We start from the raw sequence: 26,686 nt of genomic DNA, 5'->3' as shown, positions 1-26,686 counted from the left end.
CCCGGGTCCTACTGCCCCTGGCTCCTGTCGTCTTTGACAGGCAGCTAGGAGCAGATAAAAATTTTCTAAATTTTTTAGGAGCCCTGGGGGCTGGATAGAATGGCCTGGTGGACTGGATGTGGCCCATGGGCTGTATTTTGCCTGCCCCTGGTCTAGCAAACAGAGCCCCCTGTGGTTCCGTGGTAGAATCCTTATCTGCCACACAGAAGACCCGGGTTCAATTCGCAGATGCTTATACAAATACAGCCATGGAGATACCAAATGTCTGGACTCAGTCTGGCCTTTGGATTCTGTCTCAGTGGCCTGAAGGCGGTGTGGAAGGTCTGGGCAGCCTCCACTCCTCCAAAAAAACAAATGAAAAAAGAACTCCTGCCTCGGCTTATGCATTGAAGTTCTGGGTGACCTCTCATGCATACATCATGATCTGGTTGCCAAACACTCTAGCAAAGACCATTTTTGGTTCCTGAGTTTTACTACAGTAGTGTGTATAACCTACACTTTCCAGCACTTGGTTTTGAACTCAAGTGTTGGCAAGATTTGTAATTAGTTTGTAGCCTGTTTAAATAACCACCCAGTTCTGGACTAGACTAAGCCACAGCCTTGGATCTGAAGCAGAACTGTATCCAGTTTAGGCTTATATGAATGACTACACATTCAATTTGACCCTCCTGACCCTATGATGGGGTCAGGAAAAACAGCCAAGATACAAGTTTTTGAGACGGTGGAGAAAATAGGTACACAAGTTTTTAAAAAAAAAAGGTCAGGAAAGTGGGGATGAAAGAAGAGCATGTAAAAAAGAAAGGTAACAGCACAGGAAAAGGAAAAAATCATATTGGACATTGGGTTAAAACTAATAATGAGTTAGCGCTGAGAGAAGGGAAACTTGGATTGGATGTTGGGGAGAAATTTCATGGTCTGCTCAGCCTTGCAGTCCAACTGTTTGGGTTTTTTTTGTTTATAATAAGCTAATTATGACCCAGTCTGTTCAAGGAGAAGTCAGGATAGGCTTGTAGGAAATAGGCTCAGACCCTCCCTATTTGCCATGCTTTAAAGTTTTAGATTACCAGGCTGGAAAAAAAAATCTAGCTTTTGGGCAGCTAAAGTTGATTTAATATATATTTTTATTGCCTGGAAGTTCTGTGGACGCCAAGCTCCCTGCCTGACTTAAGAAACTGAAAAAAACCCCTACTACGAAAACTTAGGTGAGGGCCTCATATAGGGTTCTGGATAATTTTAATTTAAATACAGTACTTTGGTTTTAGCCTAGATGGAGGTTTGGGGGTTTGCCATAGAAGTTGGTGAATCCTTCTAGACCAGGGGTTCTCAACCAGGGGTGCACATACCCCCAGGGGTACTTGAGAAGGCCCTAGGAGGTATGCATAGGCAGGCGGGGATGGAGTGTCGCCATGAACTGTCCCGCGCTGCCACGGAGGCACTGCCGACCTAGCTGGATGCGCACAGCAGGGGAAGCTTGCACACAGCAGCTGCTGCTGCTCCGCATTCAGCCACGTGCCACCGCTGCCCTACTGCCCCCCTCCCCATCCCACTCCGCATCTAGCTTCCAGAGATGCTCCGTGACCAGCCACCAGGAGTACACTGATCCAAAAAGGTTGGAAACCCCTGTTCTAGGCAATCCCATAATGCACAGCATTGTGATTCACGCAGTGCAGAGTGTCTACTTCCAAGCCAGTGGGTAAATGCAGACCAGATTTTGAGTTCAGAAAGTACAGGTGCAGTTGACATGAGACTCTCCAAAATTGAGTACATAGAGCTGAGTGAATTGATCTTGTTTTCCAGAGATGCCATGATGGTTCATTTGGATGTGCCTTTAGAGCCTTTTGTTTTGGTGAGGGAGGAACTTTTCCATAATCTCAGACAGGAAATCATGGTTTAGCATCCTCTAGGTCAGGGGTGGACAACTTATAGTCCACAGGTGAGATCCTGCCCAAAGAGCAATGGGGCTTCAGTGGCAAAGACTTTGGTGGCATTGTGATGGTGGGAGAGGTCCTGGTGCTATGGCCAATCAGCAGGGAGCTTTGTCCATGCTGTGACCAAGGAGAGGGGGAGGGGATGAAGCAGTGAGGAGAAGCAGCAGTGGGCAGGTCCTAGTGCTGGTCTTAGACCTGAGCTGGGTCATCGTGATCCTCCATTTGAGAGAGTTGCTGATCCTCCCCTTGAGAGAGTTGCTGAGCACTGCTCTGGCTTATAACTTGCTCATGATTTCACCTTGCAGCATAAGTTTGGCCTAACCAAGGATCGAATGTCTGAAGCTGTTTCCTCTCATAAATGCAGGATAAACCTCTGTGAATACTCACCTAGCCGCAAAATCATATGTGTGAGTGGGTGTTTAATACCAAATTAAGTGCAACTCTTGGCAGAGACAGCAGGAACTGCATAACTCTTGGTGGTCATTAAAACTACCTCACTTGAGTACCTTCTTGGTTTACTAGAGCATATACCCCCATAAGCATCTTTTAGCTGTTTGCCACCACTTTTCATTCTTCTGTATAAGAGAGCAGCAAGTGCTTTGTCTCAACTAACAACTTTCCAACAGCTATTGTATGGATAGGATGGACTCTGCTGTGCAAAGGAGTTTATGCTAACCAGTGGAAGGAGGGGTTGAGGTGGAAGAAGAGTGATTTAGCGGTGACAGAAAGAGTGAAGAGCAGCTGGAAAGGTCAGATAAAGCAGCAATGTAAGTGTCCAAGCCACAAGAAGATAAAACTGCTCATTTGGGTTTTTAATAGCTGTCATTTGTATGTTGTGGCAGCTTTGACATTTACATTGCAAAAATTGCTCAAAGGTTGAGATGTTTTATGACTTATGTGCTTTCCTGCTGCAGAAAGGACTCTTAAGCCATCTCTATGCAGTAGATTTCACGTATTTAAGAGTGGCACCATCAAGCATGTTGTATCCATTCAGGCTGCCTCCTAAACCTGAGGCAGTGTAGTCATATCTGTGCAGTTCTTCAAGTGGGCTGATGAGTGTGTTGAGTAACACTGGCATTTAGCCCACCCCAGGCTAATTTGTCTGCCTGTGACACTGTACAGATATGGCTATGCTGCTTTCAGTTTCAGAGCAGCATGATGTGGTTGAGGTAGGTTTTCCATCTTGATGTGGCCTTAGGCTGATTGCATCCGTGTCACTGGATTTGGTCTTGTGCAACGCTGTTGTTTTCAGAGCACACGCCCAGGTAATATGATGGCCTCAGTCTCAATGATACATCATCTCTATCAGTACTGGGTGTCAGGATTGGCTCAGACTTTTTAAAACGTGAAGTGGATGTGTGTACTTACCCTACAATTTCCTCTCAATTGCAGGAGCTCATATGAAAGCTGTTGATACCAGACGTGTAGGATTTGGAAATGAGATGAATAAAGACCTTAAATCAGTCAATATCTGAAGCTTGGGGTTAACATCTGTGTGTGCATGTGTGCTTGAGGTGAGGGAGAGAAATAAATATGGGAAAAATTGGCACTAGCTTTAAAATTAGCAGGACTGCCTAATACCAAGGAGAGGATCAGCACATGAATGGCCTTGTGTTGCAGCTCTGACTATGGGACACTGAGCAGTCACTTTTCCTATTCCTTGCTTTCCCTGGCAAGAATTGGTACAGTAGAATCTGGGTAGTTTATATCCTTTGGACTTGTGTAGAAATTCTGGAGATTTTTATACAACATCAAAAAGGCATATACAGGTATTTCCTTTAGACACGTATGCAGGTACACCCTTGTCCCAGAAAACTTACAATATAGGCAGAGAACCCAGAGTCAAAGGATGGAAGAGAAAAAAAACATGAAATGACTGCATAGAGCTTTTCTATGTATTTTATTCATTGACATAAACTTATTTTTAAATATTTTCCTAAGACCATCCTTTTCTTGAAACTTGTCTTTGAAACAGCAAAGAAACTATATGGACAGTACAGTCTTTCCCTTATTATCCTCAAAGTAGGCATATCTGTGTGACAACAGCTCTAGGAGTAGCATAAGGGGAAAAGAACCTCCTTTAATCTGAAGTGAAATGCCTAAAGCCCTGGGAGTCCTCAGGTTGGAAACCTGGTACTCAGGTTGACGCTGCCTGTAGCAGCTCCCTTTCTATTACCATTGAGTCTCGTGGTGAAAGCAAGTAGCAGCTTGAGTCAATCAGTCATAAATCTGAAATATTTTTGTGGGGTATGAGAATTTTCTTAACATTTAGATGACTGGATTATGGGTTTATTGCTCCAGATACTCCATAACTTTTTCCTTGGAAGAGTGCTTGTGGAGGCAATGCATCCTTCCCCACAATCTCATCTCCTGGGGGTCATCAACTATATATCTTGTCACTCAATCATAGGATGCCAGTTACCTTAATGACAGGTTCATTTTAGTGGAAGTCATCCGGCTGGCATCTGTCCATTGCTATCCTATTTCAGGCATGTAGCTCTGGGTGTACTGGTTTCCACTTTGCACTTCTGTCAGTCATGCTTCTGGGGTGGAATGTGCTTGTGTTTACATGCTGTAATAGCAAGTGAGTCCCTGTCTGAATCAGTCTTATTTGGACATTTAGGTTGATATCTGGTGAGCTGTGATCCAGGGAAGCTCACAAAGAAAATTAATAGTATAAAAGACTATTTTTGAGATAAACAGAATACGAATGCAGGTCTTACTTCATAAATGGATTACCCTGTGTAGGTGGATACACAATCTGCTCTCTTGTGTAGAGATGACAGTGTTTGCACATGTTACAAAACTAAAACAGTTACCCCTCTCCAAAGGAGCCTAGCTGATCTGGAATGGCAGAAGTGGTAAGAGTGTCTTTTTTCAGTCATTTTTTATATTATCTAGCCAGTTGTATTACAATAGTATTCTAAAGCCTCTGTTGATCAAGACCATTTTTGCTTGTGCAGCAGCTGGCAGGGGCGACATGTAGGGGGTGCACGCGGGTGCATGTGCACCCCCTGGCTGTGGTGGTGCACCCCCTACAAAAAGGCACCACTGGCAGCGTCTGCGGGAGCTTCTGCTTAGTGCCGCCGCACTCTGGCTGCCAGTGCAGCAATGCCCCCCAGCCGCCGGGGGCACAAGTCATTCATGGCACCTGGCACATCTAGGAAAAGACTTGTCACAACCTTAAAATAAGATTGCCCCCATCCCACCACAAAAAATAAAAGACAGTAGCAAGGAAAAGGAATAGCAGGAGGCTGAGAACAGTGATGAGAAAAGCAGTTAGATGGGTTAGCAACACAGTGTAATACTTCTGAATCTCTCTGAAATGTTAATAATTAAATATTGGCTTTTGCCCCTCAACATAGTCACCCTTACTTAGCCAATAGGTAGCATAGCAGAGATGGTCTTTGAGGAACAAATTGAAGAACAGTTGTCCTCAACAGTTAAATTAGGAGTGCATGCAGTTTTATGATCTTGGGGGCAAAAAACACTGCTGCGTTATGAAGCTTTTTGAGTTGAGTATCATGCAGATGAATGAGGTAATACCAGAAGTGTGTACCACTGGCCATACCTATTTGTGCCGCTATTCTATCAAGTCCTGCAAAGTTTTTTGTTTTTTTTTTTATTTTTTTTTTTAGAGCCTTGAGATTAACAGGATTATCCACTCTCTCCTTTCCCTCTAGCTCCTTGTCCCAAAGTGGGGGTGAAATAATTTCCTAGCTCTTGGCTGTGTAGATGGCTAGGAAACGCATCTGTTGCTTTAGAGTGGTAATTTTAGCCAGTGAATAACTAGATGGGGATTGCAAATGATCTCAGATTCCATAGTCTGAGAATTATTGATGTCCCTGCAGAACTGCTGAGTGCCTAAAACGGTGCTGGAAAACAGGTGCTTTTTTGTCTGGCTGGTATCTGGGCTGGGCCTGTGAGGGAAATGAGACTGACTGCTTTCAACAGCCTTTTCCTCTTTCAAAAGCTTTTTTTCTGACAGGAAGGACGACAAGGTTTAACGGCTGCCAGGTGCCGATGGCCACAGTTAGCTGTGACTTGGAGCTGTCCTACTGGCCAGAAATTTGGAGGGTGTTCGCGTGGTTGCAGTAGGTTTCTTAGAAGAACAAAACGGGTCTTTACCTTTTATGTGAAGCCAAATCAGTAAAAAGGGCTTAGGCCAAGCTTGCCAAAAGATCTAACCCCAGTGGAAAGTAAAAATTTCCAGCCTACTCATCCTACAATGTTTCTCAGTCTTGGGCTTTTCTCCTCTTCCCTCATTTCTCCCTCGAACCTGTTACTTTAAAAGGGAAAGGTATTTTACCCTCTGTAGCAGGAGTTGACAATCTTTTTGGCCAGAGTGCCAAAACACCCCAACCTCCACTAGGGTGGCAGTCGTAGAGGACAGTCCGGTTTTCTGTTACTCTATCCTCTGTTGATATGTAACCCGCCTTTTATGTCCTCTATTTTTCTCTTCAATAGAGGACATAAAGGCATCTGGTTTCATAGCAATAGAAGACAGAGGACAACCAGACTGTCCTCTATGATGGCCACCCTAACCTCCACCCATGCCACAGCTTGGCGTGCCAACGGCAGGAGAGCTGTGAGGGGCCCGATCCTCATTGCTGGCAGCTGCATGCATGTCTCTAGGTGGACAGTCAGGGAGGGTCTGGGGTTGCACTTCCCTGGCTCCTTCCCCACTGTGCGCTGCAAGGCGCACGTGCACCTCCCTCTGCCGTGGAGCCAGTGTCAGGGCTCCAGACCTCAGTGCAGCTGTTTGCACCCTGCCCATCACCTGCTGCAGCTACACAATGCCTGGGCCGGCTGTGGCAGGCAGCCAGGAGGCTGCAAATAGCTGCACTGGACTCTGCAGCCCCAGAGTGGCAGGAAGGGCCAGGGCCAGTGCAAGTGGTGGGCAGGGTGCAGACAGCTGCGCCAGGCTCCACAGCCTCAGTACTGGCTCCATGGCAGCGGTTACGTGCGTGCTTCCAGGCGGACAGCGGGGTAGAGGTCAGGATTACACTGTAGAGCAATCCATGTTCTACAGTGGCTGTAGCCAAAGTAACCATAAGGTTTCTTTCTCTGTACCGAAAATGTTTTGCAAGTTTGAGAAAAGTGAACCCTGCGATTTAATTCTGAGGAGCCATTGTGTGAGTCCTTTCACGATGGCTGCTGTTTGGGAGAGTGCACAGTTTGCCAGCTAATGAGAGAGTGAGCATCTGCCTGCCTCCTCCAAAATGAGCTCCTGGTGCTGCTGTATGCATGCACTGGTTTCACTGGCTGCATTGGCAACTTGTGAATGATGGTAGGACCTGAAAGGTGTTCTGAACAACTGCTGTGGGAACTGCCATCCTGTTTCAGATTAAGCTCAGAGGAGAATACACCCATCTGGGGCTGAGATGGCAGACCTGGGCTCAGTAAGCTGCGTTTCTACCTGGATTTCCAAGCTTTGCAAAGTTCAGTTTCCCTCAGAAGATCTGAGGCAGTGGTGGGTGTCACTCCAGCTGAGAGCAAGAGGTGTGAGCAGTGGGTGCTTATGCACAATGTATTCTCTTCCAGTACTGCAGGAGCACTGATCTTGTCTCACGTGCCTGCCAGAAATGCGGTTAGTGTCACACACCTTTCTGTAGAGCCCTTGCAGACTTGCTTTTAACTCGATATTTCATGGTACTACAGGCATTGCTGACTTCTGCCACCCTCCGGGATATTGTGGCACAGACCAAACTGATTGTACACTTGAGCTGTGTTTGGTTTTGCTCCGATTTTGGTAAGAACCCTCTATTCAAGCCCAGGGCCAAACGATACTAGGGCTGTGGGTTGGCTTTGCAGGGGACAGTGTTGAAACACAAAAATGTGGCCTGTTGAAACAGGGAGGTTGGAAGCTCTGGGGTCTTCTGCCTCTACCATAGATTTTCTCTGTAACCTAAGGCAAGTTGCTTTCCCTTTTGCCTCTAACATTGACTGTCTTGCACCATCTCTTCTCTCTTCAACAAGACTGACAGTCTTAGAGAGAACAGTGAAGGGGCCTCATCAGATTAAGAGAGCAGGATGAATATCTTGTTAAATAATGCAGTGAAGGTGGTGGAGCCAGGGGAGTAGACAGTGCTAAAAGAACCTAGGGATACAGCGGTGCATTTTTAAACAAAGCCATTCTCAATTATCCAGTAGAATAACAGTAAAAAGGCAATGAATGGTATATAAAAATGTTTAAAGTTGTTTAACTTCTAAGCTGGAAGGAAACAAACCCAGCACAGAAAGAAAGAGATCCCATGCCCCCACAGTGCATGTACACTTCCAAAGGACAAAGTGCCTTGAGAGTAACATATACCCGCCGACACCATCTGCACTGTTATCATGCTCTGACACAGCCCCCTGCAGAGAGCAAGCCAGAAATGGAATAATAGAAAGCTCATCAGCTGTTCAGCAGTACTTTTTTTTTTTTTTTTTTCCCCTAGCAAGCGTTTCACCATTTTCGGTAATATTCGGTCTGGTCTATTGGAGCAGCATGGTGTTCAGATAAATTTTAAAAAAATCCTCCTCCCCCTCCTGAAGTCTGAAGTTAGGCAGAGGGCAGGGCAGGGGGTTACTTTATGGTTAGGCCATAAGGTGCCACCCTGCCCTGCTTGTTATAGTCAATACAAAGTTTTGGCAGAGCTTAATTTTTTACTGTGGGGGGGACCCAGTTTTGAGATCTCCTGGGTCACTTAGGTAATTGTAAGGTTACCAACATATTCGCTGGAAAAGGATTTTGTTAGCGTGCTTCTAAATATCAAACTTATTAAATGAATTAATATTTGGATAGATATCAATTCTTCAAGAAGTATTTGCTGCTGCTTTTTCGCTCTCCAGGCGGTTTTTACTTTTGAGAATTAGATTCTTGTATTCAGCTAATTAGGACAATGGTGCACTTGAAGTTCAGAGTATTTTTATCTGTTTCTATTTAATAGCAGACATACCACATTTCTGGTTCTGCATATATGGCACTTCCCCCTGCAGCATTCTGTATTACTACATCTCTCAACATTTTAATTCTAACTTGGTACTTCCTCAAAACTGACCCAGCCATTATTATCTACAATTAACACTCCACTGTTAGACTATAGGATGACAGAAGATAACCACAGAAAATGTCTGTTGTCAGCAGTGGTGGTAATATTTGTCTTTCACATGAGAGATCCTGTGCTTTGACCACTTGCGGTTAGTATTTCAGACACTAAGCTAGTTTCCACAAGTGTTAGATGTAGTGTCCTGGCCCAATTGCAATTTAGCCAAATTGCCCGTGCACCTCAATACCTGCCCCTCCACTTCAAATTTATAGGGTTTCCCCATATCTTTAACTGCTGCTGTGTAGAATTGTTAATTCCAGAATGGCTGATGTGTTCAGCCTCAGGAGTGGATGCAGTCCGTCTATTAGTAGCTCCTAAACAAGGGCCCATGGACAACCAGTAGTTCATAAAAAGTTTGCTGATGGCTGGTCGTCACGCACTTTGCTTTTACAATGACCTTATTGCATTAAAAATAGCAAAAATCACATTATTATTAAGCCAACATTTAGTCCTTTATGTAAGCAGCTGCTAAAGCTAAAGCAGGGAATGGTAGGCAGTCATGTATGTGAACTGGTTTGCATTACAGTGAATGAGAGAAGAGGCAGACTACACGACAGTTGCTATAAGCAATATCACTTGCATGCTTGAGAAGTTCTCCAGTATGCATCTCGCATTACATTCGTGGGCTGTAGTATTTAGGGATGCTTTGTCAATGAAGGAATAACCTGAGGGCAACTGGCATAAAAGGATGGTCTGTTGATTCAAGAACCTACATAGGACAAAGGCAGCCAGGCTTATTTCTCACTTTCTCTAACATGTTGTGCCATGGAAAGTGTCCAGTAAAGGCTGACCGAAGTCAATGAGAGCTACAGGTGCCTAGCACTTTGAAAATTGAACACCTTGGGGAAACCCAGATAGAGCAAACAAAATGAGGGACCCATCAAGCAGATTTGATGTGCTAGAGCCTAGGACTAAGTAGCTGTTTCAAACAAACTCGTCTTAGTATTGCACTCTGAGATGGAAGGGCCTTGCAGCCCCTTTGCGTAGTCTGGTATTATTCTTATGCCATACAGGGTAAATGCATGGACCACTAATTTATTTTGGGCCTAAAAAAACCCAATGTATCCTACCATCAATGATTTTACTCTTTGGCTCTCTTCTCTGAACCAGTGTAGTCCATGAAAAATTACTGATTGTTCTTTTTTTTTTTTTTTCTCCTCTGTTTCTAGACTTTCACAGCATGGTGTAATTCTCACCTTCGCAAGGCTGGCACACAGATTGAAAACATAGAGGAAGATTTCAGGGATGGCCTTAAACTCATGTTACTTCTGGAAGTCATTTCAGGTGAGCTAGGAAATTATTTCACCCCCACTTTGGGAAATTTCAGGTGAGGAGAGGCTTCGGGTGATGGTCTCAGTGTCGTTAGTGTTGCCATTGATTTTACTGTCTTCCCACTCATCCACAGAATAGGATCAGCAAGGGCAGTGGCAGGAAAGGCTTTGCCTCAGCTATCCTCCACATGCCGCCTATTGGTGTGGTTCTTCTCTTTCAACTTTCTTCTACCAATAAGGAGCACACATCATTCTGTGAAGTCTTACCCAGTGTCTTGGACCACACAGCAGGAATCATGAAGAGACTTTAGGCAAAGTGCAGGATTCCCACATTGGCACTTTGTGCCATATGCTTGTTAGAGCAGGAGAATGACTGAAGTTATGGCAAGTGCCCCTCTGCATGACTGATGCCATCCTGAATTGGGATGAGTTTTTCAAATGGGGCTGACCGCAGGGCTGATCCTGGCAAACTGCAAAAAATGTATTTTACAGCAAGCATCAGGAAATGTATGTAGGTACATGTGTGTGTGACATTAACATGAGAAACTGGGATCCAGGCCCCAATGTGGAATGTGAAAATGTTTGAAGTCTTGAGAAGTCTGGTATAACAGAGAAACCATATCTTATCCAAAGCCAGTAGGAAGGTTTAGTTGTCTCCTGAACTAGAAGTGGGAAAGTAGGGTGATCTGCAGAGTCAAGGATCCACACAGATCCAGCAACTCCCACTTCTGCTCCTCAGCCAATGTGCTATCAGAGTCCTTGTTCTGCCAGAGTCAGCCCAGAGGCTTGAATCTGGGGCTCCTAAATTCCAGGGTGCCCTGTCAGCTTTCTTTTGATGGCTCCTTTAGTACAGTGGTTCCCAACCTTTTTAGACTGCAGACCAGAAGTGACCATGGACCAGCAAACTGTGAGCCAGCATGCTGTAGATCAGAAGCAACTGGAATACTGCAGACCGGCAACCAACCCTTTTTTATACTCGGTATAAACTGAGTATTTAGTGTGCTTCTAAATATCAAACTTATTAAATGAATTAATATTTGGATAGATATCAATTCTTCAAGAAGTATTTGCTGCTGCTTTTTTGTTCTCCAGGCAGTTTTTACTCAGTATAAAAAAGGGTTGGCTGCCAGTTTGCAATATGCTGGTCACTTCCAGACTTCAAGTCTGGCAGCCAACCCTCCTATGGACCAGCAGCCAACCCTTCGCAGCCTGATGCCAGCCTGCAGCCCAGGGGTTGGGAACCTCTGCTCTACTAGGCTGTCTGTGCGAATGCTACCTCCCCTCCGTTTTGCACTCTTGTCCCTCTTGGCGTGTTTACCAATAGTGCTGCCTCAGTGAGAGCACTCAGAGCCTGCCTCTTATGCCTTAGGGGGTCAGCTCTTGTGCTCTGCAGATAGCGTAACCCCTCATGTTCTGGAAAGGTTGGAGTTCAAGGCAATACTTATTTGGGAGTTAGGAATGGGAGTTGCAGGGCACATACACTTGCTCTACAACACTTGCAGGAAGCTAGCTGACTGGGTGGGCCTTTTCATTTCATTGAACTTTTTGATCATGTGTAGAGGGAAGGTTAAAAGGGTGCAGTGGGAAGGTAGAGGCACATGGAAGCTAATATTTAAGTTGCAGGTCACCAGGGTTAGGGAAAACATGAGGGGAGAATGCTGGAGGGAGGATAGGTGCTGGGAACATTGTACACTCGATGTCCAACCTGGGCACTGGGCACTTCAGACTCTGACCCCAAACACTTGCATATTTGGCGTGTTGAGGCCTCCATTGCGAAGGCTGCCAGAACTGAAAGATGTAGGCACCATGACAGAGTTGCACAAAAGATGAAGCCAACACTTCCAGATCCAGCCCCTAGATGTCTCGTTGGACACCTCTTCTACCTCTTGCTGTCCTGCCAAGAGGCTGCTTGCTACCCTTATAGTCCTGTTGTGATTACTACTGGTCCTCTACCCAGAGTGTGCACCCTTTCCTGGCTTTCTTACAGATCCAGTCCCAGCTCCCCATTTGCTACCTCTGCTCTCTCAGCTTTTTGCTTCCTCCACGGACCATTAAAGAAGCTTTGTGTTGATCCAGTTTTGAACTAGGTAGCAGTATCCTCCATTAGTTTTGCATCTTTTCTTTCTAGCTGGGCTGAGGATAAAATTACCCAGCGATGAGGCAACATGCCCAATATAACAGTGGTGGCCCGGTTTAAGACTTTTGAGCAAAGCTAAGACCCTCCATGAGGGAGTGTATATCATCTGACTCCACAAGCCTGGTAGAAGTTACAACTGCTGGAGTTGAGGTTGAGGGGTCAAATCCTTGGTAGCAGCACTTACAGAAGCAGAAGTGGGGGAGCTCTGCTTGTCCTGTGAACTATCCTGCTTGCAAGTAGGATGCGGGGCAACCTAGCCTACACACTGGCACTGGGCAGGACGTGGTTACCCCATCCCATGAAACTGCAGAACTTCAAAAATGTTCCCATTTTGGGAACATTTCTCTGCTCTGCCTGATTTCTGCCAGAGGCTTGAATCTGAGGCTCCCACATACCCTAAGCACAGGGCTCTGTCTCGGTCTCTTTCGGTCTCTCTCTCTAGGCTTGGTCAGTAGTTTCATGCTGGCATTTCATCTCCTCTCCTGGCATGGTCTTGCAGAAAGTTTCTGTTTTGACAAACTGACATTTTACAATGAAAAACTGGGTTTTTTTGAAAAACCACTGACCAGCCTTATTCAACATCCCCGTTACCTCCCAAACAGGATGATGAGGGGAGAAATTCACAAGGAAAGCCCAGCAGTTTTCTTAAAGCAAGGTGCCTTTGTTCTTATGCAGGTAAAAACCAGGCCCCAGAAGATTTGTTCCAAAAGACAGCTTTCTCTCACCAACCTTGCATTCCAGTGCTTCCCTGAGAAGACCCTTTCTCCCTATGCGCCCTGTAAGATCAAATAAACCGGGCCCAGAATTTAGTTCTTGTTTAAAAAAAAAGGAAAGAAAGAGAGAACATTTTTTTCCCTTGAACAAAAGGGATGACTAATAGAAATTATCTACTGAACAAATTCCATGATAAACAGTACTTAAGCCAACACTTCCTTGCATTGTTTGGCTTACAAACTGCAGCCTTGGGTTAGTACATGAGAACCAGAAGGTGGAAGCGGCTAGACAGGGAGAAGGACAGGACAGTAATGCAAATAGCTGAAAGTAAAGAACATTTCTTGAATGCTTTCATCGTAATAATTGAATTAATTAGTATTATGAGGGAAGAGTTCTGTGGGGATACTGTTGTTTGAAGTTTTGGCCTCAAATTTAATTTCTTATTCTTTATTAATTCAAGTTAAACTCATGAAACTAATCACACCGCCTTTGCTCTTGTTTTACAATGACTTTAGATATCCAAGCTGGAAGAAATGGAAAGCAGAAAGCAGCACATAATGGCATATTCTTTGCTTCTCATTCAGTAGGAGAGAGGGTCTTTAAGGTGTAGGTTGTAACATAGGTAAAGAAATGTATTGACAACAGAGGATGAAGTCAGAAGTGGGTATTTGCTTTGAGAGCCAATTCTCTGTTTCTTTTTATGTGACAGTTAAAGAAACTGGCCTTCCAGAATAACTGAGAAAACACTTTCAAAAGGCTTTATTTCCATATTTTTCTTACTTTTGAGGGAGTGCTGGTTGAGATGACTTTCTGCTTTCCCACCTCTATTTTCTCCTAGATTTTGTTTTTAAAGGAACCACCCCATCTTACTTAAAAAGAGTAGAGGAGCTCTTTATGGTTCATTTCTCCTTTTTCATCCTTAAGCCTAGTGAAATGTGTTTGATCCTGCTCCCCTGGCTTTAAAAGATGCAGGGTGGAGCTGTAGCAGCAGCCTCTGTGACTGAAGATAACCTTAGCATATATGGCTAAGAAATGACTTGCCTAAATGTACCATTTTATTTCCTTGTGGATGTTCCACTTTTTGCTAACTCTCTGTCCGAAGTGTAAAAGCTTTTGTTCCCTCCGTCCCCCCAACCTTTTTTTCTCCATTCTACCGCTTGCTGTTTGAAATTCGGGCAGTGCTGGGTAGTTGATTAGTGATGCGTCTCATATGGAATGATTTCTGATGTGCATCTAATTAGGTTTCGGATAGGAACACCCGCAGAAAGTTCATTTGGTCTGCTCAAGGGTTTGAGCGTAATAAATTTTCTGTTACTGATAGGTTAGTGCTAGTAAAACTAGGGTGACCTGAATATGTGCAGGATGGCACCAGGAAAGGGCACACCACTTCAAACCAATGTCTCTAGAAAAATTATCAGTGCATTCTCCCAGCTCTGATACAAGTCATAAACCGGTGTTTGCTATAAACCGTATTTTATAGACTATAGAAGCCAGCTCCAATAATAAAGGTTAATTACTCTTGTCCATGAGCTGTGTCACTCCCTCCTGCTGCCTTATTGTAAACATTTAAGGTGCCCACCACTGTAATAGCAAAGCCCCATTATATGCAGTTAGAAGTACACCAGATCCCTTAACAGAGAGGAATTGAACTTGCAGGTTTTTTAATTATAAAGCTTTTCATAGCAGAGGAAGAATTCCAGGTGATTTTTATTCCTGGTACATGCTATCATGGTCATTCAGTGCTTAGCTGTTCCATATCTACAGAAAGATGAGTCTTGCATCAAGTCCTAAAAAGCCGAGACTTTTCTGAGGAATGCTTGGACCCTCCTAGAGCTCAGGTCCTGACCCATCATATAGGGAAGTGAGTTTTGGATCAAAGACCAGCCTTTGTAATCTGTAGTTAATAGGCATCACCATAGCATGAGTCAGAAGTTTTTAACGAGTTGCCTGGTTCAGTAAATCTTTAAGGGTTGATAATAGCAATGCTCCCTTCCCCTCAAACAGCTTTTTCAAGGGTATCCTTTTCATGGAAGTTGTTTTGGGGGAGGGTCAGCACAGCATGTCAGTTATTAAAATTCCTGGGTACCAACATACAGACATTCTCTACCTTTACTGCTGAGGGCAAGAACTTCTGAGATGTAGCTCAAGAATAGGGGTCTGCACGATTTAGGCTATTTTAATTGAACTATGCAATCTGTTTGTAGTGTGCAGGGGGATCTCATTTTTGTTTCTCTCTTTTCTGAATAGGTGAACGTTTGGCTAAGCCTGAGAGAGGCAAAATGCGAGTCCATAAAATTTCCAACGTGAACAAGGCCCTGGATTTCATTGCTAGCAAAGGAGTCAAGCTGGTGTCCATTGGAGCAGAAGGTAAAGAAGCCACTTGCCTGGTTCTAGACCTAGTTTGAGTGAACCATCCTTCCCGATCTGGCATACCGTGTTGTTTTGCTCCTCTCTTCTGTTGTTTAACCAAGCTCAGGCCATTCTCTGTTGGGACAGTGGCAGGAGGAAGCATATTGGCTTCTTGAGGTTTTATATCCCACTTAAACACCATCCTTGAAGATTTGACTGCAGTGTCTGTGGGAGTACAATTGTGCAGTCCCTTGCACTTTACTTGAGCATTTCTTCATACATTTACCCTGAGTTATACTCTGATCCGGTTGCAATGTGGACAGTTGTGTTCACAGGTATCAAAAGTGGGAAGTTTCAGTATTTCAAAAAAAGTTTTCATTTCAAATGAGAACACCAGCTGACAGAGAAAGGGAATTCTTACATGAAAATGAAGCAGGTGGCTGTGCCTCAGGAGTCAGGACTAGAGGAGACCCCTAATATCTACAGCTGACTCTTCTACAGGGGATCTCATGTGAGGAGTAGATAAGACCCTGATATCATGCAGGGAGCTAAGAAGCTGTGAAAACTCTGGCTAAAACAGGCACTTTCAGGACTTCCAAGGCTCCCAGCAGTGCAGCCTGAAAGCCCTTGGAGCCATGGCTAAAGTGAAGGATACCCTAAGTCTTGAGAGCCTCTAGTACAGTGATTCTTAACCAAACTGCCAGAGCACCCTAGGGTGCCTTGAGAATGTGTAGACTCCTGTGGCACCCTATGTTAGCACTGTTAGGTATGCAAACATAATTCGCAAGATAAACCATAAGACATGTAGGTGGGACACAGGGGAGCACGTACTTCCCCTGAGATTGGCTGCTGCTGGCTTCTGTGGGCAGTCACTGCCACCCACCCCCCTTGCTGCCGATGCGGTTGCTGGCAGCTGCAGGCAGTCCCCACTTGCCAGTTACCAGTGCCGACAGCGTGGATGGCGGATGCAGGCGGTCCCTGCTCACCACCTGCTGCTTACTCCCCCCAGTACTGCCGCACTGCAGCTGCCTGCAGGCGGTCCTCGCTCACTGCCACTATGCCCCCACCACCAACACCACTGATCACCATGCCCTCCCAGCCTCGGAAGACACACGTCGTTCATAACAGAAACCTTGAGATTTCAAATAGGAATCCACAGTGTTAAAAATGTTGCAACCCCCTTGTGGTCTTTGAGTTCTTTGTAACAGAAGAATTGCTCTATTATTTTTCTGAGATCAAAAAATGAATGAAAACCAGAAGCTGGTATTTTCCAAGGGGTTCCTCAAGCTTGTCACAACATGCCCAATCACCTGGTTAGCTTTTCTTTCCGTACTTTTGCACTTTCTGGGGTGGGATACTATCTTAAAGACGATGACATATTTTTATCCCCCATAGAAAAGGTTCAAGTTTTCCAGAGGATACGAGATATTGCCAGGCAGAATGATTTTGCAGTGGCTGGGGGTACTTGTATTGCCCCTTTATACTCTTTGGAAATTAAATTGAGGGGGAGAAAGGTATTTACAGTTGGATCTCAATATTAAATTGTGATCCTCTTTGACTAGACTCAGGACCAAACAGATGCCCATAGCTGTTCTGGCTGGATGTAGATTTTCCATTCCAAGGGCTAAAAGATGTTGCCCCGTCTGTCTAGGAGTTTTAAAAGATACTATCCACTAGGTTTTAGAATGTTCTTTATATGGTGACATAAGGAGAACCTTATTTCTGTTCTTGCGGAAATTGATACACTTTTCAAAGAGAGAGAAGTTAATCTGGATTTTACAGCAAACAGATCCAAATTTAGTAAACTGTCTTGCAATTTTTGCTTATAAGGCTGAGGTGATTAGAGTTAAATATTCTTTATTACTGATATGAGTGATGCATTTTAATATTAGATATGATTTTAGCGTCTTAATTGTGAATCTGTGAACAACAATATTATAGATTCATGTCTTGATTTACTACTATATTTAAATTAATAATGTTTTTATGTTGATGGGCTCTGTTTTTAGTATAATATTTGTAGTTCAGTTACTTTGTTCAAACTTATGTATATTATGGTTGTGTGTGTGTGTTTATGTCATTTTCGGGCACATGGCATTTAGCCAAGATCCTTAATAAATTGAATTGAATGGAATGGGATGCCTTGAGTCTAAAAAGGTTGAGGACCACTGCTTTAGTACCACACCCTCTGCATGTATTAGTATAGAGAGAGGGACAACTTCAGGAACAGGAAATCTCAACAAGCTTGCTGATACAAGGCAGTATCTGTGAGTAGTCAGCTGCAATACTGGGAGTTGCTGCAAACATGTCTAAGAGAAACCACAAAATGGACAGTTTACAAGAAACAAGGTCTGTGCAGCAAAGAGAAATCCATTTTTTTTCAGTTAGTTTCTGTTATTTTTAGTTACGTTTGAACTTTTATCAGTGCTACAGCATAAAGTAATGCTCTCCACCTTTAAGGATGTGAGCTAGGTTCTTTGGTATCTTTCCCAGCTCAGCTGTGGGGTCTTGGTCAAATTTTCTAGTTCAACTCCCCACTGACTTGAGTACTCAGGTTGCGTTACCCAAAGACTGATTATGCTCTTCTAGGAATTCCACATCTCTAGAAACTGAGGCTGTAGGCCTCAAAAACTAACGCCCAGGCAGAGAAGCACTTGCAATTGGAATATGCTTTGAAAACAGTGGCCTTAAAGCTTTCCTCAGTTTATCAGTCTAGATAAAAAGGTCCTTTTGTAATCCTTGCAAGAAATGTGCTTTCAGTGCCTGTTAATAACCAGCGACTACTTCAGGTCTCAGTTAAGTGCTTTAATATTTGCAAATGTAAATTACCTCCTCTTGATCTGGATTTCAACTCTATAACACTGATATCCTTCTACACCAGAACAGAGTGTAGATTCTAAGTACTTATTTTGCCACTCCTCCTGCAGGACCTGAGAACTTCAAAAGTGTTTATGGGTTTGTTCTCACAGGGGCTAGGTGAGGGTAGGAAGGTTTAATATCCCCAAACCTTGGAGTTTTTAAATCCACTTGATCTTAGCAGCATCCAGACACTACTTCAAAGTCTAGCCTTTTAGGCACACTCCTAGTGTACGGACTCTTGTACTGGTTCAACTTCTGGGAAATGGAACCACAGGATCCAGCCATCCTATACAAGACCAGTCCTGATCCCAACCAGCAAGTCCCTCCAGACATTTAAGTGTGCCCTCTTTAGAGCTTCACCTGTGTGGGCAGTCATATATAACTTAGGGTTTTGACTGCTGTTCTCCTCCAGGGAACCCAGGCTCCTTCTGTCTCTGTACAGTCATCTCTCCTGGTTCTGATTTCCCATGGCTAGAGAAAGAAAAGCCATGTCTACACCAGGGGGTTGGCAACCTTTTGGAAGCAGTGGAGCAAATTAGAGCAGGTTTCTCCAGCAGCACTGGACCTGGCCACCGCCGCTTCCCCTGCTGCCAAATCTGCTGCTGATGCGTTTCTGACCCAGTTGCCACTCTTCCTGCTGCCAAATCCCCCTCACCACTGAATTGCTGCCAGCATCCAGGATTTGTGGGTCAAATGCTACCCGCAGGCTGTAGGTTGCCAGCCCCTAGTATACACACTAAAATTTTCCTGGAGCACCCTGGAGTGAGTACCTTCAAGCACCCTGTTGAGGTCCAAGTGGGCTTCCTCCTTGCCCAGAAGGAGTATAACCACCTCCATGTGGCAGTTCCATGCTGCTGAATGCGTGTTAGCTTGCCCCAGGCATCTTGCAGATATGGCTACATGGCTTCTCGTTTAGGAGACAGCTCACCCAGAGCATCACAGTATGCTTGAGGTTGTTGACCTTGGGGTTACTCGACTTGCTGTGTCGATGTAACCAGAATCTGGTGTTATCACTTCTTGGCCTCTTGAAGGCTCAGATCAAGTGTACTGGATCCTGAAGACCTGGGGTGACAGGTTTGGGACTCTGTCTAGCTGAACTTAAGAATTTTAGCTTATTTTTTGAACTCCCTGCAGGCTTACAGCTTTGCTAATATCTTTCACGCAGTTGCCACATTAGACTGCATCACCCCTCTTGTGTTATATGGAGGGAGTCTAAGACTTCACAGTCTGCCTGAATAGGAGAGTCATTAAAGATCATCAAGAGCTAAATAACCTTTTCCTTTTCCAGTGGAGACTAGCAGACAAACGCTGTTGATTTGCTGCATGGCTCTCAACTGTTTTAACAAACTCAGAGGACAGACATAGCTACAGCTGATGGAAGATCAGAAGTAGTCCAGGAGAAGAGCAGGAAGAGAATAGATTGAAATTTATTAGTAGATGTTAAGAGTTATGAATCCAAGAAGATGACAAAGCCCATAGGGAAATATAGATCACCCGAGTGATGGACTAACATAAGGGGATGGAGGTGAGGTGGGGAACAACTAGGTTGCAGAAAATACAAAAGTTAGCCAACTAAGCCAGAATCCCAAACTAGTCACCCCAGGTCTTCAGGATTGCCCATGGCCATAAATCCATCCTTCCTCCTTAGGCAGGCCCCTTCTTTCAAAAAAAGGATGAGATGGAGGCAGTCTGCACGCAAGATAGGTGTCTTTGTTTGCCCCTTTGCTTTACTGAAAGGGCTAAGATGATGCCTGACCCAGTTACCATCCCCCAAGCCCTATGGATGCCTGTACATCTGCAGGACACCTGCTCCAACATGGTGTAATTTGGCTTCCCCATGTTTCAAAATGGTGGTGGGGGTGCTTTAACTAAAGTTCATCAAATGAGCTTTAGTTAAAGTGCCCCTGCCACCATTTTGAAGCACGGGACACTGAATATAACCCAGAGCATGTGTAAAGATGACTTATGAGTCTGTTCATAGAGCAAAACTGTTCCACTGTAGTGCCCTTGTTCAAAACTCAAAACTCTAATGAAGCTCTGTAGCACTAGGATGCAGGTTAAAATTAGCTAACTAGTGCAGGGCTGTGGAGGGATCCTGAGATTGGCATAACCTTCTGTGGCATGAGGCAAGTGCAGGACAAAGATTCATTTGGAACTAGTATGGGGCTACCTGGTTTACTGAGTTAAACCCTGCCTTGCTCTATGTGTGCAAGCCTCTGAATCTATGGGGGAGCTCAGTCCACAGTAGCAAAGAGTGCTGAAAGTTAGGACCAAGGAAGAGCTCAAGTTTTTGTTCATGTTCTTTAATGCTAGCTCAGGCAATAGCCAGGCTTAAGTGATCGCTAAAGAAGCATGGATTTCCTGCATGCATCTTACACAGGTTTCACCCAAACTGCCCCAGTTAAGAGAGTAATAAACATAAGCACACTACAGGAGTTCTTTGGCCACCTCACATGAGTGCCAGGTGCTAAGTACAAAGCAGGTATCTTCAGCATTAGGAATGGGTCTCTGCTTCAAAAGGCATGGCAATAACTGCTTACTAAAGGGATTATAAACCTTCCTGATTCATGCCATTTTAAGGGCTTAAATTAAAGACTTTAAAAAGCCATTGCAGCAGCAAACCAGAAAATAAAAACCAATGAAGCAGTGAACATGCAGCCCTGGAAAAAGGAGCTATAAGTTGCTCAAGTAAGTGAGACCCAGCTAGAAAGTCATCCAGGTGACTTTACTACCAGAGAGGGAAATCATATACTCCAGCAATTAAACCAGCATTATTGGCCAGGGAAGTACCTTCCTCACCTTGAGAGAGTTCTCTGTGTCTTGGTGCAAGGCAGGGGCAGGCCAGATCCAGCCTGCTAGGCCATTCTTTCTGGCCTGTGGGGCCCCTAAACACATTAGAAAGTTTATATTTACCTGCTCCTGGCTGCCTCTCAAAGATAACAGGAGACACAGGGGCAGTGGGAGTCAGCAGGAGAAAGGTAGGCCCAGCCCCACCCCACCTTCAGCCCCTTCCCACCTCCAGCTGGAAGCCTCTGCCTGCCATGGCTTTCACTGCTTCCCTGCCCACCTGCTGGCCGCTCCAGTACCACATGGCCCCCAAGTGCATCACTGGACCACAAGGGGCCAGAAGTGGGAGTGTGTGTGTGTGTCCCCCCATTAGGGCTGTGCGAGGCTTCAGACGCTTCGGGGTCTGAAGCAGCACATCTGGGTCGAAGCACTGGCCTCGTTAGGCTTCCCAAAGTGGTTTGGAGCCACCTTGGCAGGCTTTGTGGTCTCAGCATAGGCTACCACCCTTGCAGTTTTTACCCCACTATGTTGTAACATCTAGACGTGATGCGAGTTTTGCTTTCACGAATTTGGGGTGCTGTTCCCCTCAAACCCCTATACCGATCTTCTTGAAACTTGGCAGGCTTTATCCTCTCTGCAGAGTCTACAACCCCGAAAATTTTATCCAAACTGGACAAAAAACAAAGTTGTAGATATTTCATTTATTCCCCATTATACCCTATGGCCGGATCTCCGAGGCGGCTCTGAAGCTTTGGCCAAATCAAGGCAGAAACCTAGTCTGGAGCTCCAGGTCAGATTGCAGCTATCCAAAGCAGCCGGATCCGAAGCCGGATTGAATCACTGCTGACTTGCACAGGCCTCGTGTCCATGCAATGAGAGAGTGGGAGAGAGAAGCCCTCTACTCCCCTGCAATATACAAGAGTAAGACTTCATTTTAAGCTATTGTGCAGTCACTTCCATGTACACTACACAAACGCATATAAATCAGGACAAAAATATTTTAAAAATCAAATTAATGTTGTAGATGTTTGATTTTTAGAATATTGTTTGGTATTTTTCTGGTTCTGAGACGGCAAGACCCCTTGCTGAAAAAAGTACTTCTGGGAGTAAGGGGAGGGACTTCTGGTGGCAAAGGTCAGGAGCTAGATGGTAGGACTTCCCATCCCAAGATGGCGACCAGGGGGTGGGGCACCTGTCAAAGGGCAGGGCTACCCGTGTGCCCCTCAACAGCTTGCCAAAACTCAGTAAGTGGCCCTCCTGCCAAAATAATTGCCTGCCCCTGCGTAGCAGGAACTGAACTAATGTAGCTGATGTTAACATAGAGTGTAATGGTGAAATGTAATCATGTTAGTCTTGTCTTATAAGCAACTTGTAAACTCCATTTTGTATCCTTCTGTTCAACATAAGTGAATGAACTCTGCATGGCCTTTATGTACAAGTGTGTAAAAGGGTGAATGGTGAGAGAATGGCATAGAGATGGGAGAAGATGTAACTGTTTATATAAGCAACAAGGCACCAAATCTAAGTTACCAGTCAGTAAACTAATTAACGAATGGCTGAAGAATCCCTTTGCAGCCAAGAGCAAGAGAGATAACGAGGAAGAAGAATGCACACATCCTGCCAGACAGGCAGCAAAAACCCCAAAGCTAAGATACCAGCTTTGACAACCAAACTGACCTCGGGCTGAGATAAGGTATAGACAAATGAAGGAGCAACTGCAAAAACAGAAGCTGGGTATGGAAAAATCCCAATGCCCAAAGACTTGAAATCCCTATAAAATGGAGATGCAGGCAAGCCAAGATGGGGAATCCACTCTCTGCAGCCTCATGGAGCACAGGCACACATACCTGTAAACCCCCACTCATATCCTCAATAAGCTTGGACCCGGCCGTCCAGTGCTAATATTGAGTAACATCTGCTGGTAACTATAACATTTTACTGGAGTGGTTTTGTCTGTATGTCTGTCCATGTCAGTTTGTAGTGTGTGTATGTGTGTGTGAGATACAAATAGTCATACATATTATGCGTGTGTCTATATGAGTGGTGTGTCCGGACCTCTAAGTCTAATTCACATGATCAATAAACGTGGCATTTTGCCTTATCCCCCTTTATAAGGTCTTACTCGTGATTTGAGCAATTGGCAATTTGTGTAACATTTTTGGTGGAGAGTGCATGTGGGGGTAAATACAGTTCTATGTTGCAGTTATTAACCAGTTTTATGTTATCTGTATAGTAAGTCCTATCTGTGTGTTTATTTGTCTGTCTATCTGAAGGTGCGCACACTGCCCGGTGGTAGTAGTGCCAGGTACAGTGGTCTCGGGTCAGACTGACTACAAAAAAAAGAAAAAGAAGCTCACTTTGTGGGTTTTGGATTGGCTGTAAAAAGGAGCCCAGTGAGTTAATTTGGATTTTGACTTTGAACTTGGATTAATTTAGAAAGCTCATTTGTGGTCTGTGAATGATTAGAAGCTCATTTGTGGGTTGTGGACTGTCTGTGCAGTCTGGACCACTTGTAGAGGGGTCCATTGCTTTGATTTGGATTTTGGTTTTTTTAAACTTGGCGATATTGGGAAGTCTGACTTTTGTCATGTTTTACGGACTGGCTTAATAGCTTTAAGAAATAATAGATGGGGACTAACTCTAAGCAGCAAGAACAATACAGGAGACGGAAGTTAGAATGTTTAAAAGAAAGACAGTAAGGGGTGAGGCAGATAAAAAAAAAAAAAAAAAAAGATGTAAAAAATCCACTGCCTATGGATCTGCAGGACATGAATCTGTTGAAGCAAGTGCTCCAGTGATTTGGGCACAGCCGTTGGACTGAACAGGCAGTAGCAGATGACTGCACTATTACCGATTTCAAAGAAAAATATGTTGAATTGTATGATAAGCCTCCACATTCCATGAGAAAAGAAGCTGCAGTTATTTGGCTATTAAGGGAGGCTTCTAAAAATCTTTTTCTTTGCCTGACAAATAGGAAGAGGTGGCTCTGTTAAATAAACAACTTGCTCAAGTGATGGGATTTGGAAAGTTTAAGGGTAACTGCAGCAGGGGCACAAACGCATATAGAATCTTTGTGAGATGCCCACATTCTCCACCAAAGTGTTACACAAATAGCCAATTGCTCAAATCACAAGCGAGACCGTATAAAGGGAGATAAGGAATGACATGTGGCATAGCATCCTGCATGAAGGATCTGCAGCCTGGGCTGTATTTTTCCCTGTGTTAAACAAAACTGTTTTGGCCAAGATTGACTCAGCCTTTTGGATGAGATCAGCCTGGCAGGGGCAACACAACGATTGTGAAGATGGTTTCCCCAGGGTGAGGCCTGTCCCTTGCACTCCAGGCAGACTGATTCCTGTGAGGTTCTCCAAATGCAGAATACTCAACTGCACAACTTTGTGGTAATGGGGGACCGGTTTTTCGCTTTCCCTAGGGCTTGCTCCTCACCCCTTTGGCTAGGAGCAAGTGAAAATAATGGGTATCTGAACCCCGGGGTCTCTGGGCCTTGCACATAGGATGCCTGCCACAAATTTGGGGAGTATCTGAAGCCCCAGACTGACTAGGAAGGAGGAGACTTGCCTGGTGGTAGAGCCACACAGATTTGAATGATTGAGCTCTGCTTAGTCGAAATTTGGAACTTGACTATTGGGCTTTGCTCAATAGAATTCAGAAGTAATTTGGCCCTTGAAACAAAACTAAAAATATATCTATATTAAACAAAAGCAGTTTGTTACTGGACTTTGCCATCTGCTTCTAGATGCTTTTGTTATTGTTAAAGTAGACAAATGAATAGCTTCCTTCCTCCTTCCAAAAAGGAAGCTCAGGGGAAAAACTCCAAATGAGACCACTGTTAGGTGAATTCAGTCTAGAACTTAAACCTTGTAAAATCCTGTTTTCTTCAAACATGAAGCCAATAAAATATTTCTGTGACTTTTCTTCTACATTCCACCAAATAACAAGCTTGCTCTGGTATTTACAAGGCTAAAATTGCTTCACTGTGGTAGTACATGAGAACCAGAGTCAATCTGAATTAAGAACATAAGAAGTGCTTTGCTGGGTTAATCCATCTAGCCCAGTATTCTGTTTCTGAGAGTAGCAGAAATGGATGCTATGGAGGGAAAGCATTGAATTGAATATATCTAGAGTGATCTATTCCCTATTCCAGCAGTTCCCAGTCTATGGTATGGGTACAACCAGTGGTACTCAGATAACCTGTCACTGGTACACGTTAACAGATTTTATTATAATTACTTTATATGACAATTTGCTGGTGGTACTTAAGGTTAAACAGAAAAAAATGCTGGTGGTACTTAAGGTTGTATCATTTTAAATTGGTGGTGCACAATCTATCAGAGTTTGGGAACTGCTGCCCTATTCAATACTCTCTCTGGCATCCACCATTATCATTTTAAAGATGGCGGAGGAAACATTTCCAACCATTCTGTTCAAATTCTGTATAGACCAGGGATGTCCAGTTCCTGGGAGGCCAAAAGCCACAAGCCTTCTGGTCACACTCTGTACAGGACATGTCTCGCACATTCACCCTCTCTCCCCACTGCACTCACTGTGCATCACTGCTGTGCTGCCCTGCCCTACTTCCAAGGGTGAGAAAAAGACATAGAAGCAGGAGGAGGGAGAGAAAGAGCACATAGACCCTGATGACAGCATCAGGAGATTGATGGGGGAAGGAGGGACCAGACCAGGAGGCTGGGAGCCTCAGGTTGGGGGTCACATATTGGTTGGCATCCAGCTGGACAGCCCTGCTATAAACAACAGCAGAGCAGGACATTCTCCATGTCCACTTTACTCAAAGTGCAGAGTAAGCAAACATAATAACCAATACAAAGAAGAAACTTCTGTTTACAACTACATTAACAGTCAGTGACTGAAGGTAGTTTCTCAACCTTTTAAGTAGTAAGTACCCCCTAACTTATTAAAATAAGTACCCCAACACTCAATTTTCCAGGGGATTTTATATGTTGGAAGAAGGACTGTGTATATAATCTGCCATGATATGACAGATGTCTGATCTGGTGTGGGTAGGGTTGCCACCTTTTACACCAGGGGTGCACAACTCAAGTATGTATCTGGGCTTGAGGTGATGTTGGTCAAAGCTAAGAGGGCTGAAACCAGTGCCAGGCAAAGTATACCACACTAAATTATTACTGGGGAATTTAAAGTGCTGTGCAATGCGTGGTGCATCAAATTTTTTGCCATAGTTTTGAGAGGAGGAAGTTATGCCTCTCTGGGGTCTGTCTACTGGTGAACCTGCCCACCTGTTATGGGCCAAGCCCCCCCCCCCGCCTTCTCGCCTGCCATGCCTTGTTGTTAATTGGTGTTAATTAGTGGGAGGCTGCCCATTTACTGCCCTGATGCCAGGGGGTGCTATCTGCAGCTCTTTTTCCTCCCCTACACCACAGCCCAAGCCTCGCCAATGGTACTGATGTTGTTTGTCCGGGCCTTGTTATAATTTATCTCCCCTTGTCCTCCCTGGGCTCTCCACAGCCTTGTCTTGCTCTGCTCCCTCCCTGGTGCCGGGGTCCGTGAACC

At 44.6% G+C, this 26,686-nt stretch overlaps 1 protein-coding gene across 6 annotated transcripts in view; it reads left to right on the top strand.

Moving 5' to 3' along the window:
* ACTN1 (actinin alpha 1) overlaps positions 1–26,686 on the top strand; it is a 131,653-nt gene that overhangs the window by 48,359 nt on the left and 56,608 nt on the right. For all 6 annotated transcript variants that reach the window (XM_019551454.1, XM_019551451.1, XM_019551453.1 and 3 more), the window contains exons 2-3: positions 10,189–10,303; positions 15,389–15,508. In XM_019551454.1, the coding sequence (XP_019406999.1) occupies positions 10,189–10,303; positions 15,389–15,508 (235 nt within the window). The remainder of the gene's footprint in view (positions 1–10,188; positions 10,304–15,388; positions 15,509–26,686) is intronic.

This window comes from Crocodylus porosus, unplaced genomic scaffold (assembly GCF_001723895.1).
Source record: "Crocodylus porosus isolate Cpor-Errol unplaced genomic scaffold, CroPor_comp1, whole genome shotgun sequence".
Lineage (NCBI taxonomy): Eukaryota > Metazoa > Chordata > Crocodylia > Crocodylidae > Crocodylus > Crocodylus porosus.
Note: the sequence above shows the minus strand (reverse complement) of the source record. Positions and strands in the feature narration are given on the sequence as shown.